Source organism: Alnus glutinosa, chromosome 1 (assembly GCF_958979055.1).
Source record: "Alnus glutinosa chromosome 1, dhAlnGlut1.1, whole genome shotgun sequence".
NCBI classification, from domain to species: Eukaryota; Viridiplantae; Streptophyta; class Magnoliopsida; order Fagales; family Betulaceae; genus Alnus; species Alnus glutinosa.
The window spans coordinates 40511638-40539279 of NC_084886.1; the positions used below are offsets into that span (position 1 = coordinate 40511638).

Here is a 27642-nt window from a genome sequence, read left to right on the forward strand (position 1 = left end):
TCACAGTTTAAGAAAATATGGCTCAGAGTCTCAAGATGACCACGGCAAAAAGGACAAAACCAAGAATTTACATCTTCAGAAACCACGAATCTGCCTATATTAGCTCTTGAAGAAAGAATATCCCATCCAATATATCCTCTAAAATAAATAAAGCATGGAAAGCATGATTAGGGCTCGAAAAAAGTACATATAACCCCCTCAAACTATCAGTTTATTGTTAATATTCTCTCCAACTGTCAATTTTTCCTTAATGACAAAAATATCATTATAAAATTATTAAAATAAAATAAAAGCTTCAAAAATTATTAAAAAAAAAATAATAATAACAAAAATTTATACCAAAATAATAATAATTAAAAACTGGTTTTTCTTTTCTTTTTTCGTTTGAGCTTTTTTGTTAAAAAAAAATAATTTGTTTTTTATAATTTTCTGTTATTTTTTCATTTTTTTTAATAAAAAAATCGTTATTTTTGGTTTTTTAATTTTTTTTCTTTTTTATTTTTTTAAAATAATTTTTTAGTTTTTTTTTTTTTCAAATTTACGAAGACTTTTTTGTCTTATTAAAAAAAATTATGATCATTTTTATCTTTTTGTTGGTCTTAGGGAGGACATTGATAATTTTTGGTAGTTTGAAAGGGGATGTGGTCTGTTTGCCAACAAAGTTGTATCAGAATTCTTCTCTATTCATCTCTACTTTTTTCAAAAATAAATTATATTTTATTTAACTTTTTCAAATTTTTTCTCACAAAGTCAAACTTCAAAATTCGCACAATGAATCAGAATTCTATTCTAAGTTCAAAAAATTCAATTCTCAAACGCACCATAACACAATTGATAGTTTACATTGACAATTGAGTGATAGTTTGAGATGAATATATGTACTTTTCCATTAAGACTTGAAAGTGGTGAGCTATTAGGTATAGAGCATTCACATTGAGCTTTTAGCTATCCTTGTAACAATAATAATAATAATAATAATAATAAAAAGCTTTAAATTCAACTAACAATTTTGACTAGTTGTTACTGTGCTTATAAATCAAATGTTGAGCACTATAGCTCAACAATGCACAAGTTAAATTAATTAAAAAAAAATTATTCTTTTTCCTCTTCGGGAGCAGTACAAGTAGATAAAAAAAATAATATTTAAAATAAAATAATGAAAGTAGATAGATAAAATATTAAGCCGGAATAAATGCTTTAGAAAAGTGGATAGATTAAATAAAAAGTAAAAAATAAATTCACTAACTAAATATTTTTTAGCCAAATAAGGAGTTAATTAAGCCAGAATTAAGCACCATACATTAAATGAACAATAACACTAATTGTAACCCATTAACCGCGTTACATGACAAATGGCGATAAAAGCTCAGTAGTTATTAATGAACTCGTATGCATGAAATATGAAAGAAAGAAAGTATGGTGTCAAAATCTTCTGTAGATGGCAGGTGGCATCGGTAAAAATCTCAAGTCAGTACAGTTATTTAGTTTTTACTATTTTCGACCTTAAACTGCTCCGTCTCAAATCCTTGAATTATAACTGGACTTTCGTCGGACCGCGGCAGAACATCCACCGGACTTCCACGAACCATATTCGGGAGTTGTTGACTTTTTTTTTTTATTATCGCTCATTTTTTACATAAGCTAAATACTAAAAAATATTTTGTATGGAAACAAACGTAACATTGGAATGCAAAGCAAAAGAAAAATGTGAGCCGCATCCGACCAAAAATATAGAGATAGCCATTGGATGTACATAGGCGTTGGAATAACATTATTTTATAGATAGACAACCTTGGAATTCTAAATAAATTTCGGCGTTAGAATCTTCCATGCTTCACTTACCTGGTTCAGTACTTTGAATCAATTAAAGAATTCAAACTCAAATTTATGAGTGATGTTGTAGTGTTTGTAGTCAAGTAGTATTTTGCTTCTACTAAAAAAAAAATTAGAGATATGGTTTTATTGTCACCAAAAGACTTTTTCACTTAAAGATACGGCTCTTGATCACTTTATTCGTGTAGTAAAGTAGTTCCTTAGCTAATTTTAGGATTTTGTTTTTTATTTAAAAAAAAAAAATGTTGCCACTTGGACAAAGATGATAAAAAGTTGTGTCTTGAGGTGACAATGTATCATGTGTCAAAAGATTAAGGTATAGTCTAACTAGTCCGAAATTCTGTAATTTTTTTTTTTTAAAAAAAAAGAAAAACAAATTATCTTCTTATTTAACTCCAAAATAAAAGATCTTAGGATCAAATGATAAGGACATAAATTTCTTGGGAAATGATTTTTCTACATCACATTACCTTACATCAATTCTACACCAAGACACATAGGGTGTGAGATCCATGCATGTAGCCATGTACGTCTCACACCCAATGTGTCTTGATGCAGGGTAATGTAATGTAGGAATAACACATTCCAAATTTTCTTATGATGTGTTAGTTGCACAACTTTTATACAACCAAGACACATTGGTAGGACCTATGCATGGTAAGACCCACATGCATGAGTCTCACTAATGTGTCTTAATTGTGTCAAAATTGTGCAAAAATCATTTTCCAATTTCCCTAATTTCAATGTCTTAGATGCTTGGTGATATTGCTTCCAACCAAAACCTCTCTATGCCATGGGTGGCAGCTCCTCGAGCTAAACTATAAGGTGTTGACTTGGCTGCCCTCCTAACATGTACAATCATAAAAGAGCGCAATAAGCCCAGTTCTCGTTCGATTCTCTCCACAAAGTGACCAATCCTACTTTATGTAGGGCTTTTAGAGTTGATCTCCTTCATAATTTGCAATGTATACCCCTTCAAAATTACATCATGAAAGCATATCCTCTTAATGAGGATCATAGCATGTAAGGCCACTATTGCTTTTGCAACATCGGATTCCACATCAATTTTTTTGGTAGTGCTTTTGGCTGCCATGATACATCCGTTGATGTCTCATGCTACTACACCGATTCTTAGTCGAGCCATCTTTTTATTGACAGCAGCATCCCAATTTATTTTAATCTTTCGAGGGGTGGAGGTTGCCACAGAACTGGAGGCAGATCAATGGAAGAGGCGGGTTCCATTTGCTCCGGTGCATTGTACCGCCTGAAGTCCTGGCCCTAACCTAAGTCAAAGCCTCTCTAAGAATCTGAGTAGGATGTGTGAATACTCCTTCATGTACTACAACAAAGGAATCTGATTCCTTAAATTTCATTCATTTTTCACACATTAAGGAAACTGCTGCTTGTGCACTTAGCCACACATTTGGTCTCTCCTTGTTTTATTTCTCGGTGAAGTTTACTTCCTAATTAAGTTTTGAGATTCACCTCCCTTTTGTTTGTAATTGCTCAAAAAAAAAAAAAAAAAAAAAAAGTTAAGTTTTGAGATTTTACTTCACCATGAAGCACTTGACAGACTAGCACATATTATAAGCTTTGGCCAATTCGATCTATATTTATTAAAGCAAGCCAACAACTTCAAAAAAGAAAGAGAAACAGAGAAAGAGGCAGCAACTAAATGGAAGAAAAGGAGAGAGCAACTTTAGTTGCAGAGAAGAAGAAAGAGTGCATTTTATATTGTAGGTTCTCACTATTTGTGTTGGCTACAAGGTGGCCCAGGACTTAGAGAATTAAGAGAGTAATTTTTTTTTTCTTTTGTATTATATTCTATTTTTTGTCTGTGAGAGTGAAATTTGAGTGTATTGTTCTTTGGACTTTGAGTGGTTCTTCTTACTACTCTTTGTATTCCATCATTTTGATAGTGACTTCCTCCGAATCGTTTCTCCCAGTAGATGCGTGAGAGTGAGATTTGAGTGTATTGTGGCATTAGCTGCTTGAAAGGGTGAAAAATTTAGAAGAGACTTGGGGGTTCCAAAATTTCATGATTGAGGAAGATGCGTTGGAAATAGCAAATGCTTTGCAGAAGAAAGGTTGTTGCTGCTGGAGTCTGTATGAGCAATTTATTGAAGATGCAAAAATTATTTTGAACAATTTTCAGTCATCATCCGTGGGCATATAAAAAGGAAAACTAATGGAACAGCTCACAAATTATCTAATGTGGTAATTCTCAATCTTTGAAGCAAATTTGGATAGAAGATTATCCTGTATTCATTTGCGATATTGTACTTAATAAACAATGTGTTTCTTTTTTATTTATTAAATGAAATACTATAAGTTTTATCTCAAAAATAAATAAATAAATAAATCCTCAGCATATCTTTGCCTTTTCTTTTCATTTTCCTTCCTAGCTGAATCACTTAATGACTTGTTTGGTAAGTCATATTGAATGGCATTTTAGACTAGTATATGTCTTAACATGGTGGCAAGTTGTGGTACTTTGGAATTGTTACACTTCTACGGTCAATAGCATAAGAAAAAGGAATTCTAATAAGAGGTTATCAACGAAATCCTTATTGAAAGTGAAAAATACTGTAGCATTTGGCCAAGCAATTTGACGGGCTTAAAGTGCATTTTAAAATAAAATTTTGAAAAATATCCTATTTAAAGGTGTGCTTGAAAAAGATAACGGTTTAGAAACATGATCAAATTCAATTTTTCAAACTTTAAATAAAAGAAAGTATTTTTAAAAACGTATAATTTTAAAGATTTAACTACAATTTTATTAAATATTTAACTACATTTTCGTTAGATATTCTCTCTCTCTCTCTCTCTCTCTCTCTCAAGACTTTCCATTGTTTTTCGCACAATTGAAACACGTACGAGGTAAACCGTTACATCCTGAATATTCATTCAAACATTGACATGTATGATGTATGACCCTTCGCCTAATGTCTCTGGCTTGCTCAAAACTCACGCAATTAACGGTCGGGAGACACCCATTCCTTCCACTCCATCCATAAAATGTGACCAATTAACCAACCAACACTAGTAAATTATTGGTTCAAAGTCATTTTTCTTTGAGTATTCTTGGTATATCAGTGCTTCTATATGGATGCTGTTTGAGGAAGTGCAAAGAATTCCAAAGTATGAAGATACAATGATAAAAGACTGATATTTGAATAAGAAACTAAATCAGGGGACTATTATCCAATGTTCCTCCTATCGAGGGTACTAAGAATTGAAAAATTATATAGAGTTGTGACGCATTATTTGGGGAGCAATTTTGTAAGAATTTTTTTGGAAAGTATAGAATGATTTTTTTCTTCATTATTGCTCCTGGGCTACCAAGATGAGTCCCTCTTTTTAAAAGTGTTTTTAGTTGATAAAGTTAGCTAAAGAGAGATTATTGTCTGGATTTTTTAGCATTTGGGTAACTATTGTTTTATAGCCTATATGAGACCCACCCGTCTGAGTAGGTGGCCGGAACAACTGGTTTCTATATAGGCTCTCTAACAATTTGAGCAACTAATTGCTGAGATGCCAATTCCAACCAAGGTGCAGGAGGAGGGGGCCTAGAATGATTAGAAGTATGAAATTCTGGCCAAAAAAATAATGGCATTTGTTTCTGACTAAACAAAAAGGAGGATTAAAACGGTTCATTAAGATTTCATAAGCAGAAACGAATAAAGCATAACCACAAAATGGTTCATAAAGTCCACCTTGCAGAGTTACAAGATAACAGAAATTTGTACACAAAATATATCTCAACATTTACACAACAATAACGAAGGGCATGCAGCCACATATCAATTTAGACTCTTGATGGTCTAGGCTAGTTTATCTTCACACGGACGAAAATTGAATAGAGTAGTCTCTGTATCTTTTCTTCTTCTTTCATGTTTCAACCTTTCCTTCATTACTTACATATGTTCTCAGATTGGTAGAGTTTCGTTCCCTTATTAATGCTGTACCAAACAAAGCTCAAGAAGATGAGGAGGAAGAGGATGGGTTGAAAGGAACCTGCTCAGCACAACTGAGCACGTCATGAGGCCCTGCCTCTTCTCGGCCAACACCCATAAGATCAAGATAGTTTTGGTAATGGGAGATTATGTTGTTCATGGAATCACTATCACCCTGGCCGCAAACACCATCGCCATAAAGCACATTCATGGTGGTGCCAAAACCAGGTACCCGCTTGGACAATGTGTCATTCTTGGTGGGTTTCCAGTTGCCAACAAAGACATCGTGGGCTGAAGGTTGATGCTTCTTCACTGGCGTCATCCACCTCCATATTGCAGCGTGGAAGGCCAGGGTAGCATTCTGTTCTATGTATTCTGGATGGTTCAACAAATCCACCTTCAGGGCTTCCCCTGTTTTTCCGTAGTTGTAGTTCCTGATGAAAGCACAGACAACCAAAATCGTTTTCACAAAAGCAGGTATTGAAATAGGTATTGGGGAGATAAATATGTATACATTCCAACAGTTAAGATAGTACTGTGATTTCTATAGCTTTTCTTCTATGCCCTTCAAGAATACATGGCTTGGATATTCACATGAACTATTCTGCAAAAATATCTCATTCTTTAACACAAAATCAAATCTTCTATAGGACTTATTACTTGATTAGGATATGGTTACACTAAGAGTCCGTTTTGGTTTGCGATTTCAATTCGTTAGTGATTTAAAAACGAAAATTTTTAAATCACTAAAAACCCGCACTCCTTTACTTGCGATTTGAAGACGCTGGTTTAAATTCGTACTTTTGATCTGCAAAATGGCAGTGCCTCTAAGATGAGAGCAGAGAGGTTCATACCAATAGATAGGCAGGGCGCCACGGCCATAGTATTCAGCTCCAGGAGCGCAAGGATAAGTGAGTTTGTAGTACTCATCACAGTAAGAGGAGTCGGGGCTGAGTTCCTTGTTGTAGCATAAACCCCAGGCCAGAGGTCCCCCAGTCGCCACTCCATATCCGCCTGAAAAATTTGGAATTAAAATTTAACAATTGAGATTTGATTAAATCCCCTAGAAAATCGAACCGTATGATCCATTTAAGACCAATGAAATCAAACCCCAATAGAAAACTAGTCCTCAAATACATTAATTTGATCAAACCAAGAAGGCAAAACAAATGGGTTTTTTAATCAACTCACAGGAGGTTTTGCTGCCAACATGACCCAGAAAAGCTGCAACTTCCTTCATCCCGCTGAACTTCCCACCGGTAGTGCCAAAGCCATCAGGTTGGTATTCCGCCGCAGCGGTGATAAAAGAACGGTAGTCCCAGAAGCCCACCGCATGGGCCACGGGGGTGTTACGCTTAGAGAAGAGGTTCTCGAACTGGTACGTCTGAAAGTAGTCAGAAATTGTCTCGTTACAGCAGTGCTTGGAGAAGGTCTTACACTCCCACCCTTTTTGACACACCTTTTGGCCCTTCACTATCTTCACCACCGGCTTCACAGGAGGGTCGTCGCCATTGACAAGCACTGAAATCAATGCGATTGCCAGGAGCACACTCCATTTTGCCTCCATTTTTGCGTGAACGAACAAGATCGAGAATGCCTTGTGGTGGAGATGGAAGGGGTGGGTGTTACTTAAAGAGGTGGCTGAAAATGATAGAAAGGGAACGATCAACTTATTAGGAGCAGGTGATTTTCAGAGTCTTTTGCTTCATTTTTATTCTTCTTTTGAGTGCAAGCGAAGAAAAACTTGGGCCTATAGTTTCACCAGATACCGTTTCATCATTTCCTTTGCGCAGCACCAAATCAGACTTCAGGCCTATGAGGTAAAATGTAGATTATCCTAATTAAATAATTAAAAATTATATTTGTATATATAAAAAATAAATAAATAAATAAAAGAAGAAGAAGAAGAAAACAACGGCAACTCACGGCTGGCCGTGTGTCAGCCAGACAATTCATTGAATTTTTTTATATATAAAAAATAAAGGTATTTTGGCGTCCTCTTGTAAGATTTAACAAAAAAAATTATAATGGAGAGCTGACATTGCAAAATCTTAAAATATGAAAATTTGACATTATAAATTTGTAAATTTTAAGAATATGATTGTAAAAACACCTAAACATTGAATGAGGTAAGTGAAGTTTTTCCGAACTCTTTTTAACGGTTGTCTCAACCTACTCTCTAAGACAAATTGTTGTTGTTAGAGTATCTAGGATATTTTTTATTTAGCCTTGATGTATTTCTTGCATACCTAGGATCTATATATATATATATATATATTTAACCTCAATATATTTCATTTTATAGGTATTTATCATAGCTGTCTGTAATCAAATTTCTTGGATTTGAGTATCTTTTCTAACCTACCCAAGCTACCACATTTTCCGCTATAAATAGATTATGTAACACAATTGTAGTATTCAAGTTAGTCAATAGCGATGTGGACAAAAATTTCTTACAAATCAATATAATAAATTGCTATATGTCATTAATATGTGAGAAGCGTATAATTTTTTTATATAATTAAAAGATTAACTTCACTATTAACTTATTTCTTAACTCTTTCTCTGCTAAGTCTAAAATTATTTTTACTCAAACATAATTTAGTTTCATTAATGAAATTTCAAACCGCTACAAATTCAAGCAAATCTGACGTAGGAAGAGATACCAATTCAGTCTTGGATCGCAAGGAACAATAGTTGTAGATAACAGCCATCACATTGGTTAAAGTTTTATGGCGGAACCACGGTCTTGAGGGTACCTAATGAGAAACAAATACCCTCCTCTATTTTGAGGTTGTTCCCAAGATTTTCAATAAAATATCTGTCATACTTAGTAGATTCAAGTTGAAGTGGGATATAGAACTAAGAAAAGGCTTTTCCTTTTAAGGAAAGCCTAGTTGGTGACTTGTGGGGCGAGTACTTAGCAAAAATTGGTGAGTTTGGAATGTTCGAATTGATGACTTGGAAGACGAGGTACTACCAATTCTCGAGAATGGCTTGAACGAAATCCCAAAAGAGCCCATGGAGCATCCGTTCCACGAACCTTCAACGATTAGGCAACAAATGCCTTGACCTTATATTTTATGTGATTTACTTTGGAATTTTGCATGTTTAAGATTTAAATTTTGATGATGAAATTTTTATAAAGAGTGAGAAATGTAACGTTCAAGAAAATCAATTGCATAAGATAATAAGAAAATATTTTCAAAATGCTTTGAATAGATTAGTAAAATGCTTGTTTATAAGGTACGAGAATGTCCTAGAAAAGTAAGATCAAGCGGGGTTCGAAAACGGATCGACTATGAAAAATCGTATTGCTGCAAGTTGAAGCTAAATTAGGGCTGACTCTATATAATGTGAGTCCTAAAACGATAATTTTAGACAAGGTATTTTTTTTTTTTTTAATATGTAAATACTAAATAATTTTTTTTTAAAAAAAAAAATTATATTAGATTTTTATTTAAATATTTGATTTTTGGCTTTTAAGGTTCATGGTTATATTGTAATAAATTTGTCTAGAGATTTTTTAGATTCAATTAAATGTTTTTATTATTTCATATCCAATGCATATTTCTAGCAGGCATTTCTAATTAAAAATATTTATAAATAAATTAATATTATAAAAGGAATAAATGAACCTGATTTATCAAAACGCTTCACTTTATAATAAGATTATTTAACACTTTAATTTTAACATGTATAAATAAACAAAAAAAAAATCCTAATAATTAGTAATTAGTAACTAGCTAGTAACTAATTATACAACATAATAATTGGCTAGTATCCTTTCATATGCCTAATATTTGTTAAAAAAAATTCATAAAAACTAAAATAGAAGGATTAAACTCTTTGCGCCATAAAATAGTAAAGGGTTAGACACATTTCAAACTGTTCCAAGTCACAGGGCAATACCAAAAAGCAAAACAAAGAATCACTTAAAATAAAATAAAAAAAAAACTAAGAAGCAGTTCAAAAAGAAAGTGTGGATATTGTTATTCATTCCTTTTTGAAAAGAAATAGAATTCTCTCCGTTTCATTTTTACAAAGGGGATATTATCAATTTTAAATGAAATATTATAATTTAAAGTTGATGTATCGATCTAATGGTGTATATTAAATCAATGTTAACACGTCTTTTAAAATTTTAAATAATGTGAAATCTATAAACTAGATGTATTAACTTTAAATTCTGACCATAAAATAAATAAACAGTAAATTTCTTGTCTCACGTGTGTGTGTGTATATATATATATATATATATGAGAATTGAATTAACAATCTTGCTCTCATCTTCTCTTTGGAGTAGGACTAAAAATGGAAAGAGTATTTAATGGGAGTTTTGTTTGGTGTAACCGTGTATATAGTGCGCGACAATATATTCATTATGTGGGAATATATTATTATTAAATCTGTATAATTTAATTTTAAACTATATGAGGTAAATCAACTATTTCATTTTTCTTAAATTGTTCTTAACGCTAGAAAAAAGAAAAAAGAAAAAAGAAAAAACCAACCAATGAACTTAAATACAGATAAGATCAGGTGAACTCTTAACCAACATTTGAGATCATATCTCTAACTAATCGGAGCCGTTCACAGATTGACCCATTCGTCCAATCATCTTTACGAAAACACAGTCAGTAGTGGGCATGACTCACCACGTCCAGCTCCACTGCTCATCATCCTTATCCTGCACAACCCAGGAATGGAGAATCAATATATGGCTTCTTTCCTGACTCTTTCCTTTTTCCTTTTTTCTTATTATTAAAAAAAAATCAAAATATTAACTAATAAATTAAATTTTTTCATAAAACACTCAAAAAAAAAAAATCAAAAATCAAAACTTCACTCACCATTGACCCTTTTGTTTGTTAAAATGAAAAAAAAAAAAAATGCTAGAATTATAATTAGTGTACTGAAAGTGTGCAACTCCAAAGCATATCAGAAAGAACTCGTATGTGTAAACTCTACCTCAATGTACTCTAGAGTTGTACACCGGTAATACACGCATCACTTCCCTTAAAAAAAAAAAAAAAAAAAAAAAAAAAACTCAAAACCTCAGTCGTTATTGACCTTTCCATTTTCGTTTACGCGTTTGTACGCGTCCTCATATTATTAAAACCGGGGTTATTGTTAATTATAGTAATAGCTGGTCTTGATTTTCTGGACTGATAGTTTGGTGGGTTGAAGGTACAGAATTGTGAGTTTACTGTTTGGGAGAAGTTGAGCTTGTCAGAGATTTAAGAATGGCGGCAGGCCAACTCGTGGGCTCCGAGATTCATGGATTCCATACTTGGGAAGGTACGGACATATATTCAAGTTTTATTTATGTATTTGGAAATGCATTTCTTGAAATGCTTTTCCATGGCTTTTAGGAGCAGAAGCATTAATTAGCATACTTTAGTAAGCACTTTGGAAGAACATTTTGCAGTGAATTTTTTAAGATCAAATTTTGTGTTATTAAGCAGGGAAGCACTTTGATGTTGCTAAATAGTCACTGGAGTAAAGTGATTTTTTTTTTTTTATTGGCTTTCATAAGCAAGAAAGGAACTTCTTCAGTAGCTTTTTGGCTGGTTGATTCATGGTTTGGGAACTTCATCCACTTTCCAGTATTTTTGAAACAAAGAGTGTCTTTTCAATGGGAAAATTGTACATCTTTCTTTGGATCCATAGACAGGGACAAATATATCAGGTTTGTAAACAGGAGACTCATGAGGTTTATGTTTCACCTACCCATTAGCAGAAACCAATAAAATTGTTCAATTCTGAGATTTCTTGAATAAGGAGGTAGATTTTCTGGCAAATTTGTGCTACTTACGCAGGTTTCCAAGCTGGGCATTTAGGTTTCAACCAGATTCTCCCGATTACACATACACATAGCATTGGTAGAAGAATTAAACTACTTCGTTTAGGCTTTGGCCAGATGATTTTGATAAGGTGGCACCACAGGATTGAACCTCTGCTATTGGGCCGATACTAAATTGACTAAAAGCAAGGCTGGCCCAATTCACAGCTTTCACATAGTGTTGGGGAGTGTAGTAATTTATGTAGATAGTAGATATGTATTATTCTCATGCCTTGTGTTTTTTATGGTTCCTTGTTCCGTGAACAGATTTAGATTTTGAGAATATTATGCGTTCACATGCCGGAAAAAGATGGCTAGGCCATCATGAAGTTCATGCAATACTGTGTAATCACAAGGATTTGGATCATTTGATCAGCGTCAATACCAATCAAGTGCACATGCCCAAAAGTAATTACCTATTGCCTTTTTCTATTAACTGTAACATGATTGGTGTAAGGCTAGAACCATTGCATATGTCCTCGTGCAATTTCTGAAGTTTTTTTCTTTAACTCACAATATAGCTTAATTATAAGATTTTTTTTGTTATTTTTACATTGAAAAATATTTATTTGATTTATCTTATTGTGTACCATTTGTGTAGGTTTTAGTTTGCAAAAACAGATTTAACTTATAGCCTATAAATGGTAATATGTAATATCTCGAAGTGCTTACTATTAATACAAAAATGGTTTTGGATTTGTAGTTCTTATATATTGCAACTGAAAACGAAGAAGCATGTTTCTTGCATAAGTTTGATGAAGTTTACTTTCATTTTACAAAGCTTATTTCTCAGTAGGTAGATGATATCAATTACTACTGAATCACTGATATTGTTATAAGGTCTATTTTGGCTGTTAAATGTTACAGGTGGCACTATTCTACTTTTTGACCGTAAGATTCTTAGGAACTTCAGGAGTGATGGTCATAACTGGAAGAAGAAAAAGGATGGGAAGACAGTCAATGAATCCCATGAACGCTTAAAAGTGAGCTTCTCCCAATTTCTGATATGCTATAGTGGCATCAACTTATGCATATGCAACTAATGGTACTTGAATGAGTGATTTGTGTTTTTACAATATGTCATTTGTACCCATATCTATCTATATATGCATGTATGCACCCCCAGAAGTTCAATTCAATGTTTCTCCTTTCTGTGCTTTGTTTAATTCTTGTATGTACCTGTTGCTTGCAACTGCATGTTTTGGGCATATTCTTTTCACCTGAGTATGGATATAATGATTTTGTGGCTTAATTTTTTCTGTAGTATGAGCTCCAATTTTGCTGGTGTTGATTTGATTTCTGGAATCTTGATTAGATGTACACTATTAACGGACAATTCATAGTTAAGGTTATATAAATTTCATTAGGTTATAAAAGGTTCTTTCCATTTGGCAAATTATGTTTTAATGAGGTTCTCTTTGCTTGTCATTTCTTGGTTCAGGTTGGTAATGAAAAAAGGATCCATGTATACTATGCGCGTGGGGAAGAAAACTCAACCTTTGCTCGCAGGTGTTACTGGCTTCTTGACGAGTATGTAATGGTTAAGCTTTATGTCAATCTTTAAGTCCAACAACTGGTCAGCTATATCTTAAAAAAATAGATGAGAATTTTTCCACAAGTAATTTTATGAGTAATTATAGATGTCATACCTATGTCCCTCTTGTTTCCCTCCAAAACTGATATGGCTTTTAAAATTACAATTTGATCAAAATTTAATAGTGATCTATAATAAATCAAATAGTAATTTTGAAAGTCATCATTTTTAGAGGAACATGGGTATGACGTATAAAATTAGACATGATTTTATTATTACTTTTTTGTTTCAGGAACCTACAACACATAGTCCTTGTTCATTATCTTGAGGAATCTGGCGACAAAGACTGTTTAGGTGATATTACTTGAACTTTATATAAATTGAATTCTATAATGTTTTCATAGAGAAGTGGCTTATTTTGTTTTAGTACACATACTGGTAATTTTGAGTTTAGAGAGGTCATAAGAAGATACATTCTTCATTTAATTTTATAGTTATTCTCATTATGCTAGACAATTAGTACCTGGATTTACAAGTTTAGTTAAACAAGTGCTATCTTGATTTATTATTATTATTATTAGTGGACATTGCCAATACTCTTTAACTTTTTCTGAAAATGGATATACAATGTTCAAACCCTTTGCTTTTCAAATAATCAACAGGGCCTGGTGACAATTTAACTGTCCAGAATCATGAAGGGAGGCGTCATAAGATTAACTCAATACAATTCAACTGTCAAGTGGATTGGATGATGCCGCAGAAGAGAAAGCGAGAGGATGTGAAGGCCCAGCCAGAAGGGTGTGGTTCTGTGGATAAGCGTAGGAGGCTTCCTACTTTCAGGAAGTAAGAGTGACTTATTTAATACAAGCTTTGATTTTTTTAATTTTTTTTTTTTTTTTTGTTTTTTTTGTTAGTTTCTGTTGTTGGTAGTGGGAATATTGAGTGTGAAAGGAGGTGGGTTATGCTTGTTTAGTGAAAATTGTTGATGCATGTCATGTATTCTTGTGATATAAGATTGAAATGTTCTGAGGAAGTGGAGATAGAGTAAATTGAACTGCTTTGGTAATAGCTGAACTATGTTTGCTTGTTTAGTGGAAATTTTCCTTCAATGTGTCTTTCCCATGCAATTTGATTGCTGCTGGCTTGATACTGTGGAGAATTGGTGCCAATGGTCTTTGGACCAAATGGCATCTCCTGTCCCATATGGTTGCATGAGTTGGACAATTGATGTTGTTTTCAGTTTTTAGAAAGGTGTTATAAAGTCTAGGGGAAAATAGTAGAAATTGGCTTCTAATTGAAGATGGTTTGTAGTTTCTAATTGAGAATGGTTTCTAGTACAGAATGGTTTCTAATTGAAGAATAACTCTGTTGAGCCTGGTTAGTGAAAATTGCTTATGTGAGTGAACTTGGCTCAATGCCATGAAGAAATGATTTTAGAATTGCCATTTTTTTTTAAAAAAAAAAAAAAAAAAAAAAGGTTCTTGGAATTTCCACGAGCATCAAATAAGAAATCAGGGAGTAATTGATGCTAATTGTTATTGAGTATGCAGTGGATGTACATTTGATACAAAGAACTTTGGTGTAACTTCTATGTATTTGATGAGGTATACTGGACCAAACTGACGACAGTTTTCCCCATAAATTTGATTTCTAATGATTTTTTTCATACTATTCAGTGTGGTCTGGGAGGTTATAAAGATGCAATCAGTCCAGAATCTTGTGGAGCCAATTATAGGGCCCTTGATTCATAGATTGGTAAGTTTATTATCTTAGTTTAATTTATTTGTGCTAATGGGTTCTACAGTTTTATATTGAAGTACTTCTTTGTTCTGTCCATGTTGATTCACTGAAATATAATGCTGTATTCTAGTGGGACTATTTTAAGATCCTATGAACTTGATAAACACATCATTAATTTAAGATTGATAGAAGTCATGAGTATAGACCCTTCTAAACATTGGAGACATCAAACACTACCGTGGCTTTGCAAGCTGCGGCTAACATTCACGTCAGCCCACTCTATGATGGCACTTACTATAGCCTGACACCCGGTATCCTTCCTGTGCTGACGACTTTAGGATTCTAAACATGTTGGAGCAATAATGCACTGAGACTGTGTGCTTACTGGATTTCCAATGAGTCAATTTCTAAATAATCATCTGATCCTTGAAATCAATAATACGGGATTTGCCAGAGTTAGGTTTTCTATGTGCATACATGTAAGGTTAATGTAGTACTACAGAGCTGTAAAGGTACTGCTTTTAATTCTAGTCTACTTCTTTGTTTCCAGTACCTTTTAAATTCTTGTTGCTTGGGCAGTTAAAGTTGGTCCATTCATTATTGTTCTTGTTATGCATACCAGTTTTACTTTGCTGCCTTTCATAAATTTTCCTCAAAAAGATTTAGGAGTTCATTTTACCATGAAGTTAAAAAAGATTTTTGATTTCACTTGTTGTGGCCCTAAGGGATCATAGGGTTTTAGATAATATTTTGGTGCAATGAAGAAATTGTAACTAACTATTGCCAAATTGTGTTTAAGTTTTTCTTTCTGCCCTCGGTGGTTTCTACAGTAGTTGCAAATGTTGTATCCTTTCTAAGTTGTGGGATATGAATGTGTCTCAATATCAGTATCTGTGGATTGAAGCAGTAAGTTGTCATTTCTATATGTTGTTAGCTCCCATATCTTACAGCTGTCTGTGTTTTGAAATATATTTGTCACAGTTTTCATTGATTATTGTGTAATTGGTCAATACTCATTGATGTTATGTATTTCCAGGTCAAAGAGCAAGTTGAAATTGCCCTAAGAAAGCCTCCAGACAGCATGAAACAGCAAGAAATGATACTCTGGTGATTAGGATTATTTAATAAAGGGTTGCTATGTTAACCACCCTTGGCAATAAGATTAGATAGATGACATCTTTTGCAATTCTTTTCAGGAATTGTGGGAATGAGGTACATACTTCGGAGTCAAGAAGCTTACAGCTAAAGTTCATTAACAACCTCTCTGTTCCAGTATTTACTGGAGTTCGAATTGAAGGAGAAGATTGTTCTACCATACAAGTAGCTTTGGTTGATGCTCATACTGCACAACCTGTAACTTCTGGGCCAGCATCCTCTGGCGAGGTGGAAATTGTAGCTCTTGAGGGTGATGAGCATGACAATTGGACAGCCAAAGAGTTTCAAAACAACATTGTGAGAGAGAGGGAAGGAAAGAAACCCCTACTTACAGGAGACAGGTTTGTATATCTTAAAGACGGCACTGGTGTGGTGGGTGAGATTTCTTTTACAGATAATTCAAGCTGGACGAGAAGCCATATGTTCAGGCTAGGGGTAAGATTTATTGACAACATTGAGGGAATTAGAGTAAAAGAAGCAAAGACAGAGCCTTTTTATGTCAGTGATCACCGCAGAGAATGTGAGTACTTAATTTAATATTCTGTTCGTTTGATTTATCAAGATCTGAGTTTAAAATTCTATTTTACTTTCCTTCTTAATGTCCTTTGTTTTACTGTTTTCTTTTATATTAAATCTCCATCCTTTAGTTTTGTGCCCACTCATTTTTTATGCTATTGAGTACCAGTCGTATCACATAGCTGCCTAGAAGAATTAAATACACAGCGTGTTAAGGTATTTATTAAATGATTAAATTTTCATCTTCTTATCAGTTTTTGAAATGACTGGTGATTTAACATGGTATCAAAGTAGAGGTCCTGAATTCGAACCATATTTCTTTCATTTCAATTAAATATTCCACGTGTTGTCTAAGGTTTTCTTGCATAGCTTGAAGCCTACACATTTAAACTTGGTTGATAAAAATAGTTGGCATGTTAGGCTTCTAATGTAACTCAAGAGAAAGATATTGAAATGAAACTCTATTGTAACTTCTGATTCTGGTTGCAGTGTTCGAACACTGGGAGAAGTTCATCCCTTATGATGAGGAGGCCAGCTCTTCACACTTAACCAATGTTCAGTACCCGACAGAGAGTTCCAATGGGAGCAAGTTTTTGGCTACTCACAAGATTGGTGACTTTGATCATACCCAACAATGTGCGCCTTCTCCAGATATCTTTGCAACCATCTATCCGATTAGGGGTTTGGATGAGCATGCCTTGCACAATATTGACAGTATGGGTCTCAGATATGACCAGGCTTTGAGTTTCCCAGGCCAAGTCACCAGCTCCCTAATTTGTGACAGGACAGATCCCATGACTCAAGCTTTCTGTGATGAGGATTTTCTGCAATATTTTGATACTGCCGATCACTCTCAGAACCTCGAGTTAGAATCATCCTTGGATCTACAAAGTCCCGTCGACGACTTCCACTTGGCGGCACCTTCTATAACTGTTGCTCAGAGATGGACAAAGGTATTCAGAACAAAGGTAATCAGCGTGTGTAAATGGTTCTCAATTTTGAAGGTTATTTCGTAAAAAATGAAATTGGGTTCGGGAAAATTAGAGATACAGTAATCGATTAAAAGAAAGAAAGAAAGAAAAAGAGAGAGAGAGTGATTGCTGCCCATATAATTTTGCGTGCAGTTGTAGGGTGTATAAACGGAGTGGTTATAACCGTTTTAAAGTCGCTAACCGCATAACCGCTAACCGCTTAGGCGGAAGCGGTTAGGCAGTTAGCGGTTATAGGGTTTGGGAAAAGCGGTTAATATAATTTTGGATTTGTAATGTTTGGGTTTTGGATTTGTTTGTATTTGGTTATTTGGATTTGTTATGTTTTAGATTTTTATTTGTATTTGTACTTGGATTTGGATTTAAAACCTGTACTAAAACCGATCCAAAACCCAAATTGAAAAGCGGTTAAACAACCGCCGGTTATCTACTCAATAACTGCTAACCAGCGGTTATAAAATTAACCGCCTCCGCCTAGGTGGTTAGCGGTTGTAATTAGTAAAATGCAATTACTGCCTAGGCGGTTAGTGGTTTTAGCCAATAATCGTCGGTTATAACCATTTGTACACTCCTATCAGTAGTGAGACATATTAACTGTTTACATGTATATTATTGATTGTTTATTATTTTTTCACACACACACACGTGTGTGTGTGTGTGTGTGTGTGTGTGTGTGTGTGTGTGTGTGTATATATATATATATATATATATATATAAGGTCCGTAATTCATGTTAAATATGACTTAGTTGTGATTAATGTGATTATCACACAGAAGATTTGAATCGTAAATTCTTGCCACTTATAAATTATTGTTCGTAGTCAATAATAGAATTAGACATTCCGTTTAATAAGACTATAACACATTATTCTATGATATATCTTGATTATTTGAAGTAGAGACTCTGCGATGATGTGTTAATGCGGATGTGATGTACTAAACGAACAATGTGAATCACCATTCTTTTATTTTCCCGGCTATATGAAATCTGACATGTCTAAAAGTAGTGATTTCACCATTGAAGCAGCCAAACCCTAAGAGAAGCCCTACTTACAAATGAAACGTGGCATATTACATTGTCTTCATCCCAACCATCGAGTTGGATTACATCGATAATCTGTTACAACGTAGGAAAACAACGAGGGCATCGATAATCAAGAGCGCAGGACAAATATTAGAAAGAAGTCAAGTGAATTTCCAAGTGCCAGCATAAGTCGCAAAGAAAAAACATATCCAAGTGAATTTCGAATTTTAGGATGCTTTTAAGATTGCGATTTCAAAGATAAAAAGTGCGATCTTAAATCAAATAATAGAAAATGAATTGTTTGAGAATTGCGTTTTTAAAAAATTGCGATTTGCTACTTTTTCAAATCGCAGGCAATGTGATGTTTTTTTGAAAAAACTGAATTTTAAAGGTTAAATTGCGATTTTGCCAAACTGCGTTTTTAAAAATCACTTTTTTCAAATCACACATTTTAAAATCGTTATTTTTAAATCGCACTTTTTAAAATCGCAAACCCAAACAGACCCGTAGACATATCAAATTCCATATGAGAAATTAAAAAGAAGAAAAATCAAATCAGGAGCGCAGGACAAATATTAAAAAGAAGTCATGTCCGTTAAAAATGCAAAATTTATGGTGATGATAATATTCTTGTTTAACGAATAAATTGTTTTGGTGTTCTTATGGGCGATTATTGACCTGATGCACAAAATTCAAATTTGGACTCTCCAAAAAATCTAGAGCCTTAATCTGCATTTTTACTTTATTATTAGTCATTCTCGTAATCACAAAACTCTAATTATCACTTAAAACCCTAATTATTACCTTCTGACCTTTACCATTTGATTGATATCCATAGATCAATACCTTCTTACCTTAAAATGAAAATAATCATGATTAGCACTGTTTGGTGGCATGGTCTGCAAGATAACAGAGTTAATTATAGCTCTAATGACGTATCCTACTAGCAAGTTATCTTACCTTAAATAAGATTGTCATCACCTAAACTATGCTGTGCTCTCGCATTGATCATCACCTAGGGTTGTCTTAATTAAATCCTAAATTTTGCACAGCCAATCTAACAGCGGTCAGAACTAAGATTGTTTTGACAGTGTATAATCGCATCAGAAGTTAAGAATTGAAGACTGAAAAGATTACTTAGGAAGGAAGAAAATAACGATTAGGAAAGACAAAACCCTTAGTCGCCCCAAAGATGCAAACATAGACTAACTTTGAAGATTGAAAGATTATTGATACTCAAATTGAATTGTTCCATTGGGTATGTATTCCTTATATAGACTGCACTCATAATTTAACTAGGAAAAGAGAAAAACGAAACAAATCCTAAATAGTTGATTCTTTCAAAGTATATGGACTTATATTATGTTAGTAGGGGAATATATTTTAGAGACAATTGGTATTTTTAATTTAATGTTTGGCTATAATGTTTTAAAAGTGATTTGGTGGTATAAATAGTTGATTTTTCTAACCTATGCAAATTATGCCTATATTGATATAATGCATATGATCATTATTTATAAGCTAGGCTAGATACCCTAATTTTACTTTAATTAATATTCATTTATCAAAAAACAAAAACTTAATTTCAAATAAAATTTCGTTAATAGGGTCCGAATAAACAATCATCTACGTACATTTCATATATGTTTAATTAAACCACACTAATTATATCACATGGGGCATATGGGCAAAAAAATAATAGAGAAAATCGTACACGTTGAGGAGTGATCGAGGACGACAATTGGACAAATCCAAGCTTGGCCAAATCTTTTCCTTCAATTATTGTTTCGTGACCAATTGTGCTTGATCTCAAGCTCACAGCCTTTGGGGACAATCCAATATTAGTGGCAATGGAGGAGAATTCTGTGCAAGTATTTCTTTGTCTTCTAGGCAAATAGACAAAGTTAATTGACGAAATATGAGATAGAAGTGAAGGCAACGACCCACGCCTGTAAACCATCCATTTATACGAGGATATAAGCAGGGATGGAGCCATACATTTTAATGGGATGGGGCCAAATAATTTTAATTTTTTTTTTTTTTTTTTTAAAGTAGGGGTTAGAGTGTACGTGTGTGTGTGTGTATATATATATATATAAAGCTAAATTTTAAGTAAATTAAACATAACCAAGTTTTTCTATTTTTATTATTCCCTTCAAATTAAAAATCAATAAGTAAAATTGAAAATAAAGTTTTATGAAAAAAAAAAAAATAAAGTAACAAAAACCATTGTCCAAAAATTCAGAAAATGAAAAAAGAAAAAGGTTTCAATTTCTGGACTGAAATTGAGAAATTTCAGTTGAATGAATTGTGTGCTTCTCGGCGTTCTCGCAAGGCTTTACCTGGATGACATAACTCTTGAAGCTAACATTCTTGAAGCTAACATTCTCTTGCTCATTTTGTTAGAACAGCCCACTCTAATTAACACAGTAGTCCATTAACTGTTATACAAAACACACTATATTCTGCACAAAGCACATTCTGCTAAACGCAACACAAAACAAATGAAACGCATATCTTCTAGATTTTTCTAATGCCATTTAGCTATATTGAAATGAATCCTCATTTTACGTTATCTTTGCCACACATCCTTAGGAAATTGAGCTTTGCCAGGTGTGTAACTCTTTGAGTCCACAACTGTCTTTTTCCAGCTTTACTAAACCCCATTCACTTTGAACAAAACATATGCAACTTTGTAAAGCTCTTTCCATTGTTAACCTTCTCAGACATGTCCGTTGCTACTCGTGAAATATTAAAGAAAAAAGTTTTAACAATGAAGGTATCGTTCCAAATGAGATCATGATACCAGTTGAAGGATGATAAAAGGGAATGGGCCAAAACAATTTCTTGCTAGGGCTAATAAGCAAAAAAAACCTTTTAAATTTTTTTTTTTTGTTTTACCTTAATTTTTTTTTTCTTCTTAAGAGTGAGGGGGGGGGGGGGGGGGGTGGCGGGGGCATGGCCTCTACCACCCCCCATCCCTCCGTCACTGGATATATGATTTTTAGAATATTGAATAGGAAAGTACCATTGCAGCTGGATTGATCTTCTCTCACATTTCTTCCTCTCTCTCTCTCTCTCTCCTCTCCTCTCCTCTCTCAATCTTCATGGCACATGGCTGGAGGTCCACAGCCGTCATCCATGACCCAGACTTTTGTGGGCACGGAGGTTGAGAGAGAAGAGAGAGAGAGAGGTAGGGAGGAGGAGAGGAGAAAGGAAAGAGAAGGGCTAGAGAAAGGAGAGGAAGAGAGATAAGAAGGAGAAATTAATTGGATATTTTCTCATTTAAAAATTTGACAAAAATATTAACCAAGTTTTGGATTGAAACATGACTAAAGATTATATCTTTTTTTTTTGAAGAAAGAATGATTCTCATTAATCAAGAAGATGAAACTTGCTCAATAAGTACAAAAGGCTGGATGTAGGAAGGACATTCCTCCACCCACAATTCATCTAACAATTTCATAATAGCATATTGAGCCAAAGTGTGCTACTGTGTTCACAGTTCGACTAACATGGTTTACCTCCACTGGATGCAGACTTTGGAAGTACTTCACCTTGATCTCTTCTATCAACTAGCCGTAGGAGCTCCAGCACGACAGGGACTGGTTTAGAGCTGATACTACAATCAGGAAATCCCCCTCCAGCACCACATTGCGAAAACCTCTGTCCACACACAGTTTTACTGCCTGCCAAGCTGCAATTGCTTCAACTATGGTAGGATCGTCAACAAAGGGAAGGACTTTGGCCAAAGCTACTACCACCTGGCCTTGCGCATTCTGCACTACCGACTAAAGATTAGATCTTAAAATAAAAATAAGGGTTCAATCTTAAAATTAATTAAAAAGCGATCTAAAAGCCCTTTGAGGTATTACTTTTTATTAGATTGTTCTCTTCAATTAAAATTTTATCAATTCATTTTGTAAGTTTATAACTGTTATCAAATAAATTATTTTATCCACTTTCCTTTAAATTTCTATCGGTGTTGTAATATCGTACTCAATCAAAAGGCGACATGGGTTTCTTTTAATAAAAAAAAATATATAAAAAGAAAATTATAAATATAAATATAAAAAATAAAAGGTGGTGGCCAAACCACCCCAGTGGTATTGCAAGCCACCCCCTATTCGAATAAAGGGGGTGGCTAAACCATTCCAAAAGCTTTGAACCACCTCAGGTTAGCTAGCTAGCTAGAGGGGGTTGTTCTACCACTCACTTTGTTTTTTTTTTTAAGAATTCCTTTTTTTTTTTTTCCTTCTATTTATATTTAAAATTTTATTTATATTTATATTTTTTATTTTTTATTAAAGGAGACACTTGTCGCATTCTAATTGAAAATAAGGTGGCAGCACCGATAGAAATTTAATTAAAAGTGGAAGAAATGATATATTTGATAACTATCATAACCTTAAGGCTATTGAACGAGTGCTTCTGTTACAAGTCTCATCCAGACAAGGTTCGAACGAGTGTACCAATCAAGCCTATCGGGTGCCCTATAAGAACATCTTGTTTGGACAGGTTCCAAACTATATACTAAACAAGTCTCTCTGTTGATTACCTAGTTCGAGTAGAGTCTGAAAGAGATGTTGAACAAGCTTCATTGACTCTGCTTTATCATGCATCTTGTTTGGACAGACCTAAAAAATTAAGCGTTCGAATATACATCGTGCATAATTTATTCCCTCACAAAAATCTTCCCTAATACCACTTCTAACACTTCAAAAGCTCATTCTTAGCTCCATACAATACTTATGCATTGAACATGCACATAAAAATACCAACTTTCTACTTGACACTTCTCCATTTTAGAGAAAACCCTAATTTTCTCTACTAACAATCATAACTTTTCAAATTCTCAACACACCACACAATAATACTTCAATATAAGTAACTACATTACCATGACATAGCTTTTAATAGTTAGAGTTCAAAGTGGGTGTAGTCACTAAAACTCTATTAGACAAAGTGTTTTAGGTTTCTCTCACAATTCTAACAGCCTATCAATGGAGTAAAACAAGAGACCAAGAGATGTGAGTTTTTCTCTTCAACCGAAGATCTTTATTTATAGCCAATTTTTTTTCTACTATTCATCTTCGTCCAGACGAATTATAGGTTTGTCCAGATGGGCTTATGTCAGAAGCCACATTGTTCTAGTGCTTTTGTGACACATTGAGATCCCATCTCATCTGGACGAAAATGCAGTCGGCATGCACTCAGGCCCATCCCATTCGTCAAATCGACACATGGCTCAATCTGGGTCATTGATCCAATTCTCCTTCAGACGGAATCTCCTTTTGGTCCGAACGTGACTCAACATAAACATGCTCTCCAAGTTTATCGTAGACTTGTTCAGACAATGCCTGTTTATCGCCCGGACAGGGCTCCTTAATTCAGAATTTTTCTAATTTCTAAAGTCAAATCTTGACTTCCCATTGACCTAAAATTCTTAGGTCCAACTGTACTCAATTCGTTCAGGCAACATCGAGTGCGTAGCAGTAATTTGGGCATAACTTGAGCTACGTATGTCAGAATCACGCATAAGACCCCAATCCCAAAAGCTCTCTTCAGCACGCTCAATGTAGGTATGGAGCATAACTCTATAAGCTCTATTTCTGGGCTCAAAATCTGTCATTTTTCCTTTTGAATCATTATTTTAAGTTATTTTCCACCAATCTATAGAATATTTATTTTCCTTTGGGACGACTAGGGTTTCCTCTTTCCCTATTCATGATTCCATCTCTCTCCTCTCGAGTCTCTTTCCACCTCTACTTCTAGGTCTTGACTTATTATCTCATGTTTTGTTCCACTATTTTCATTTCTTAATTTTTTTTAGCTTTTGTTTGTCCCGGTTGTTTTTGTGAGTGGTATGGGGGTTAGTGTTTTTGCTGAAGAAGACAGATGATTTCTTATAATTAACCATCTGGCCTACCCAAAAGGCATAGATCAAATCATCCACAAAAAGGAGGTTGAAGATGAGAGGGGCAGATTTGAAAATTTTGATTCCTTTTAAATTATCTTTAGTTTCTTCAAGAAAGAAAAGCTTAGAAAGGATTTTGACACCAATTAATAATAGAGAGGAAAGGGCAAAGGGGGTCCCCCTTGAGGAAGACCTCTACTAGAGGAGATCGAATTTGCCAAAAAGGGAGCCATTGAGGAGGATAGAGAAAGTAGGGGTGGATTTGCATTCGGAGATGAAATATTGGGGAAAATTCCGGCATATGAAGAAGGAAAGACTATTTCTATCCTATTGAAAGCTTTTTCCATGTTCATTTTGATAACCATGAAGCCTTTTCTCCCCCTTGTTTTTGTTTCATTGAATGAAAAAGTTTTGGACAAGGTTGGAATTGTCTTAGATTTTCCTCCTTGGGATGAAAGCTTATTTAAAAGGGGAGATGAATTTGGGGAGAAGAGACTACTTCAGCCTGGAGGCTAAAATCTTAGAGATTAGCTTGTAAAGAGTGTTACAAAGCCCTATAGGCTATAGGCCTGAATTGGGAGACCAGAGAGGCACCCATTGTTTTCATTAGAAATAGTGGGGGAAATTAAGTTGTAACAGTATCATTAGTGGATAATGGGCTGGATGATAGTAGGCTGGGCTTAGTTTAATAAAGCCCATATCATGTAATAGACCTTTAGTGATAATGGACGTGGGCTATGCGTATATAAAAGTCAATAGTCTAATTGTAAAGAAGAATTTGTTGAGTAAATTATTTACTGTGGTAAACTGGAGGCTGAGCACCTCGAATAGCTCTAGAGACCGAACATCTCAAATAATCCAATTTCAGTGTAATTCCCGTTACAGATTAAGTTCAATTTTTTTACTGTTCATCCATTTCTGCTTCTAATTAAAGGATTTCCTCTCTTATGAGCAACTCAGTTTAGGGAGGATTTGAATTGATCATGTTCAGTGAAAAGGTTTTCAGGGGATGGGGACTAATTTTCCTATCTCACGCGTATGTCCTTTTATTGCTGCCCTTTCTGATGGGTATATATAGAAATAATAGAATTACTCCTTTAACTTGATTTCTTGACAATTATCGATTTATTCTTGGGGGAGTTTTATATATGTAGAACTCGGCTTATAGTATTTTACGTTGGTATTTGTTGAAATTCCAACCCAAATAATAATAACAAAAAAATGAGTGGTTTGGAGCTGAGGAAGAAAAAGAAAAGTGTGTATGAGCATGAGGAAGAGGCTTTGACGAGCATGCAAAAAACAGAGAAAAAGAATGATGAATGAGACATGTGAATTGTTAAACCTACTGTGCAAGCAGCCCATATGGCAACACAATCAACTATACATGAAGCCACCCAAGCAGCTGTCAATGTGGCAGCATGCATGCCAAGGGCAGCATGCGTGGCACCATCACTGGCTCCCAAATCACAAGCTCCCAAGAAGGCAATGACAGCAGATTCCACTAAGGACAAAACTGTCACAAGATCACAATGTGAAAATTCTACAGTCTCCAACAATGGAAATAATCTGCCGAATACCATTAACTGTGCAGCCCCCAATCATGCAGCAGATCATGCTAATATATGTGCTACCAAAGGAAGACAGAATAGTAAAGCTCCATGCAATCAGTCCATTGATCATGGACAACTAGCACCCGGCCTTAAGGATTCTCAAAGCATGCTGCAGCATAATAGAAGAATTTCCATCTTAGACAGATACACTCTATAAGGAAAGATCATTGGAGGAGATCATTTGTCTATATTTGACTCATGTTAATTAGGATATTATTTTTCCTTTTCTACACTCATGTAAACCAATATAAATTGATGTACTCGTGTATTGCAAATTACTGAATAAGATTCTACATTCTCAATCCTTTTATGAATGATTGATTATAGCCCCTCATTACATAGGAAGAAAAAGGAAACTAGAAATTGTGCTGGAGCCAAAATCAAGCCGGAATCTGACTAGAACACCTTATAATTTTGGACAAGCAGGTAGCTAGGAGTTTTTTTGTTTTTCGTTTTTTTTAAATAACGGAAACTCCTCTAAGGCAGAGACACTTCGTGTATAATCTCTGTCTAACAAATCTCAGACCTTTGCAAAGTTCCCTTTTACACGGATCAAGTAAGACTTTGTATTCGCCGATGGGCATGCCCCAAAAAATTATTTACATCCAAGAATATTCGAATCTTAGATTTGATGGGAAAGCAGACAACAAATTGGCAAGTTATTTTTTTATTTTTTTATTTTTTGTGTTTTTTGTTTTGTTTTTTTGGCCATTTGAAAAAATGATAAACGACTGTCCCCTCTCAGTCATTTAATATTAAAAAATATATTTATTTTTTTTCTTTATTTTTTTTAATAAAAAATATTTTTTAATTATTAAATGATGAACAAGAAACAGTCAACGTTCCTATCTATCATTTTTCTGGCCTTATATATGCAATATAATTTCACGTCACAGGTTACGAAGTCGAGCCATGTCATGCATAATCGCTAAAAACACCCATAGCATTAATTGTTTACTATATTCAAAATTAAGGTTTTATCACTATCAATTAATTTGTACATAAAAACTGAGAGTTGACTCCCACAGATCAATCGATCTAGATCTGAAGTATGATATTTTTGTCTTTTGAGACCCTGTGGCCTATAGTTTATTACCTATTCTTTTTTCTTATACCGACGGAAAAAATAAATAAATAAAATTTCAAAGAAAAAAAAAAACAAACAAAAGTAACAATAATTACCATCTATATCATGTCCTCCTATTACAATTGGATGAAACAACAATGTACGTACACATTTGGTTCCAATACAAATTGAGACACAAATCATGTCGTCTCAAAACAATACCACGCCAACAAATTTGGTCTTTATATATCTAGAATGGATCGGAAAAGAATAAGATAAAAAAAGAAAACCACTCAGATATCTGCTTACCAGTTGTTATTTGTTTCTACTAAAGATACTGAAAAGAAGAAGATCGAAGAAGAAGAAGAAATTATCATAAGAGATCGAAGCCGCGCGAGAGGGTGGATCAGGATCTGTCAACAGCAATAGGGCCTGCAACGATATACGACAACTCCTCG

At 34.2% G+C, this 27642-nt stretch overlaps 2 protein-coding genes across 2 annotated transcripts; one reads left to right on the forward strand and one right to left on the reverse strand.

The window, feature by feature from the left end:
* Window positions 1–5460: 5460 nt before the first annotated feature.
* On the reverse strand, window positions 5461–7513 carry LOC133881221 (chitinase-like protein 2). Its single transcript, XM_062320161.1, has 3 exons — window positions 6981–7513; window positions 6644–6803; window positions 5461–6223 (listed from the first exon to the last, which is right to left on the reverse strand). Exons 1-3 carry the CDS (start codon window positions 7354–7356, stop codon window positions 5812–5814), a joined length of 948 nt encoding a protein of 315 aa, XP_062176145.1. The 5' UTR covers window positions 7357–7513; the 3' UTR covers window positions 5461–5811.
* Window positions 7514–10544: 3031 nt separating this feature from the next.
* LOC133881224 (protein SAR DEFICIENT 1-like) lies at window positions 10545–18194 on the forward strand. Its single transcript, XM_062320164.1, has 10 exons — window positions 10545–11090; window positions 11902–12042; window positions 12502–12617; window positions 13076–13164; window positions 13461–13522; window positions 13831–14011; window positions 14845–14923; window positions 15945–16015; window positions 16105–16583; window positions 17069–18194. The coding sequence occupies exons 1-10, from the start codon at window positions 11036–11038 to the stop codon at window positions 17593–17595; spliced, it is 1800 nt and encodes a 599-aa protein (XP_062176148.1). The 5' UTR covers window positions 10545–11035; the 3' UTR covers window positions 17596–18194.
* Window positions 18195–27642: the final 9448 nt, after the last annotated feature.

Excerpts from the sequence above, each read along its gene's own strand:
- LOC133881224 (XM_062320164.1), top strand. The coding sequence starts at position 11,036 with ATGGCGGCAGGCCAACTCGTGGGCTCCGAGATTCATGGATTCCATACT. Across the intron at positions 14,924-15,944 it reads GGCCCTTGATTCATAGATTG|GTCAAAGAGCAAGTTGAAAT; the intron begins GTAAGTTTATTA and ends ATGTATTTCCAG. Across the intron at positions 16,016-16,104 it reads CAGCAAGAAATGATACTCTG|GAATTGTGGGAATGAGGTAC; the intron begins GTGATTAGGATT and ends AATTCTTTTCAG.
- LOC133881221 (XM_062320161.1), bottom strand. The coding sequence starts at position 7,356 with ATGGAGGCAAAATGGAGTGTGCTCCTGGCAATCGCATTGATTTCAGTG. Across the intron at positions 6,804-6,980 it reads TGTTGGCAGCAAAACCTCCT|GCGGATATGGAGTGGCGACT; the intron begins GTGAGTTGATTA and ends CAAATTTTTCAG. Across the intron at positions 6,224-6,643 it reads GGCGCCCTGCCTATCTATTG|GAACTACAACTACGGAAAAA; the intron begins GTATGAACCTCT and ends TGCTTTCATCAG.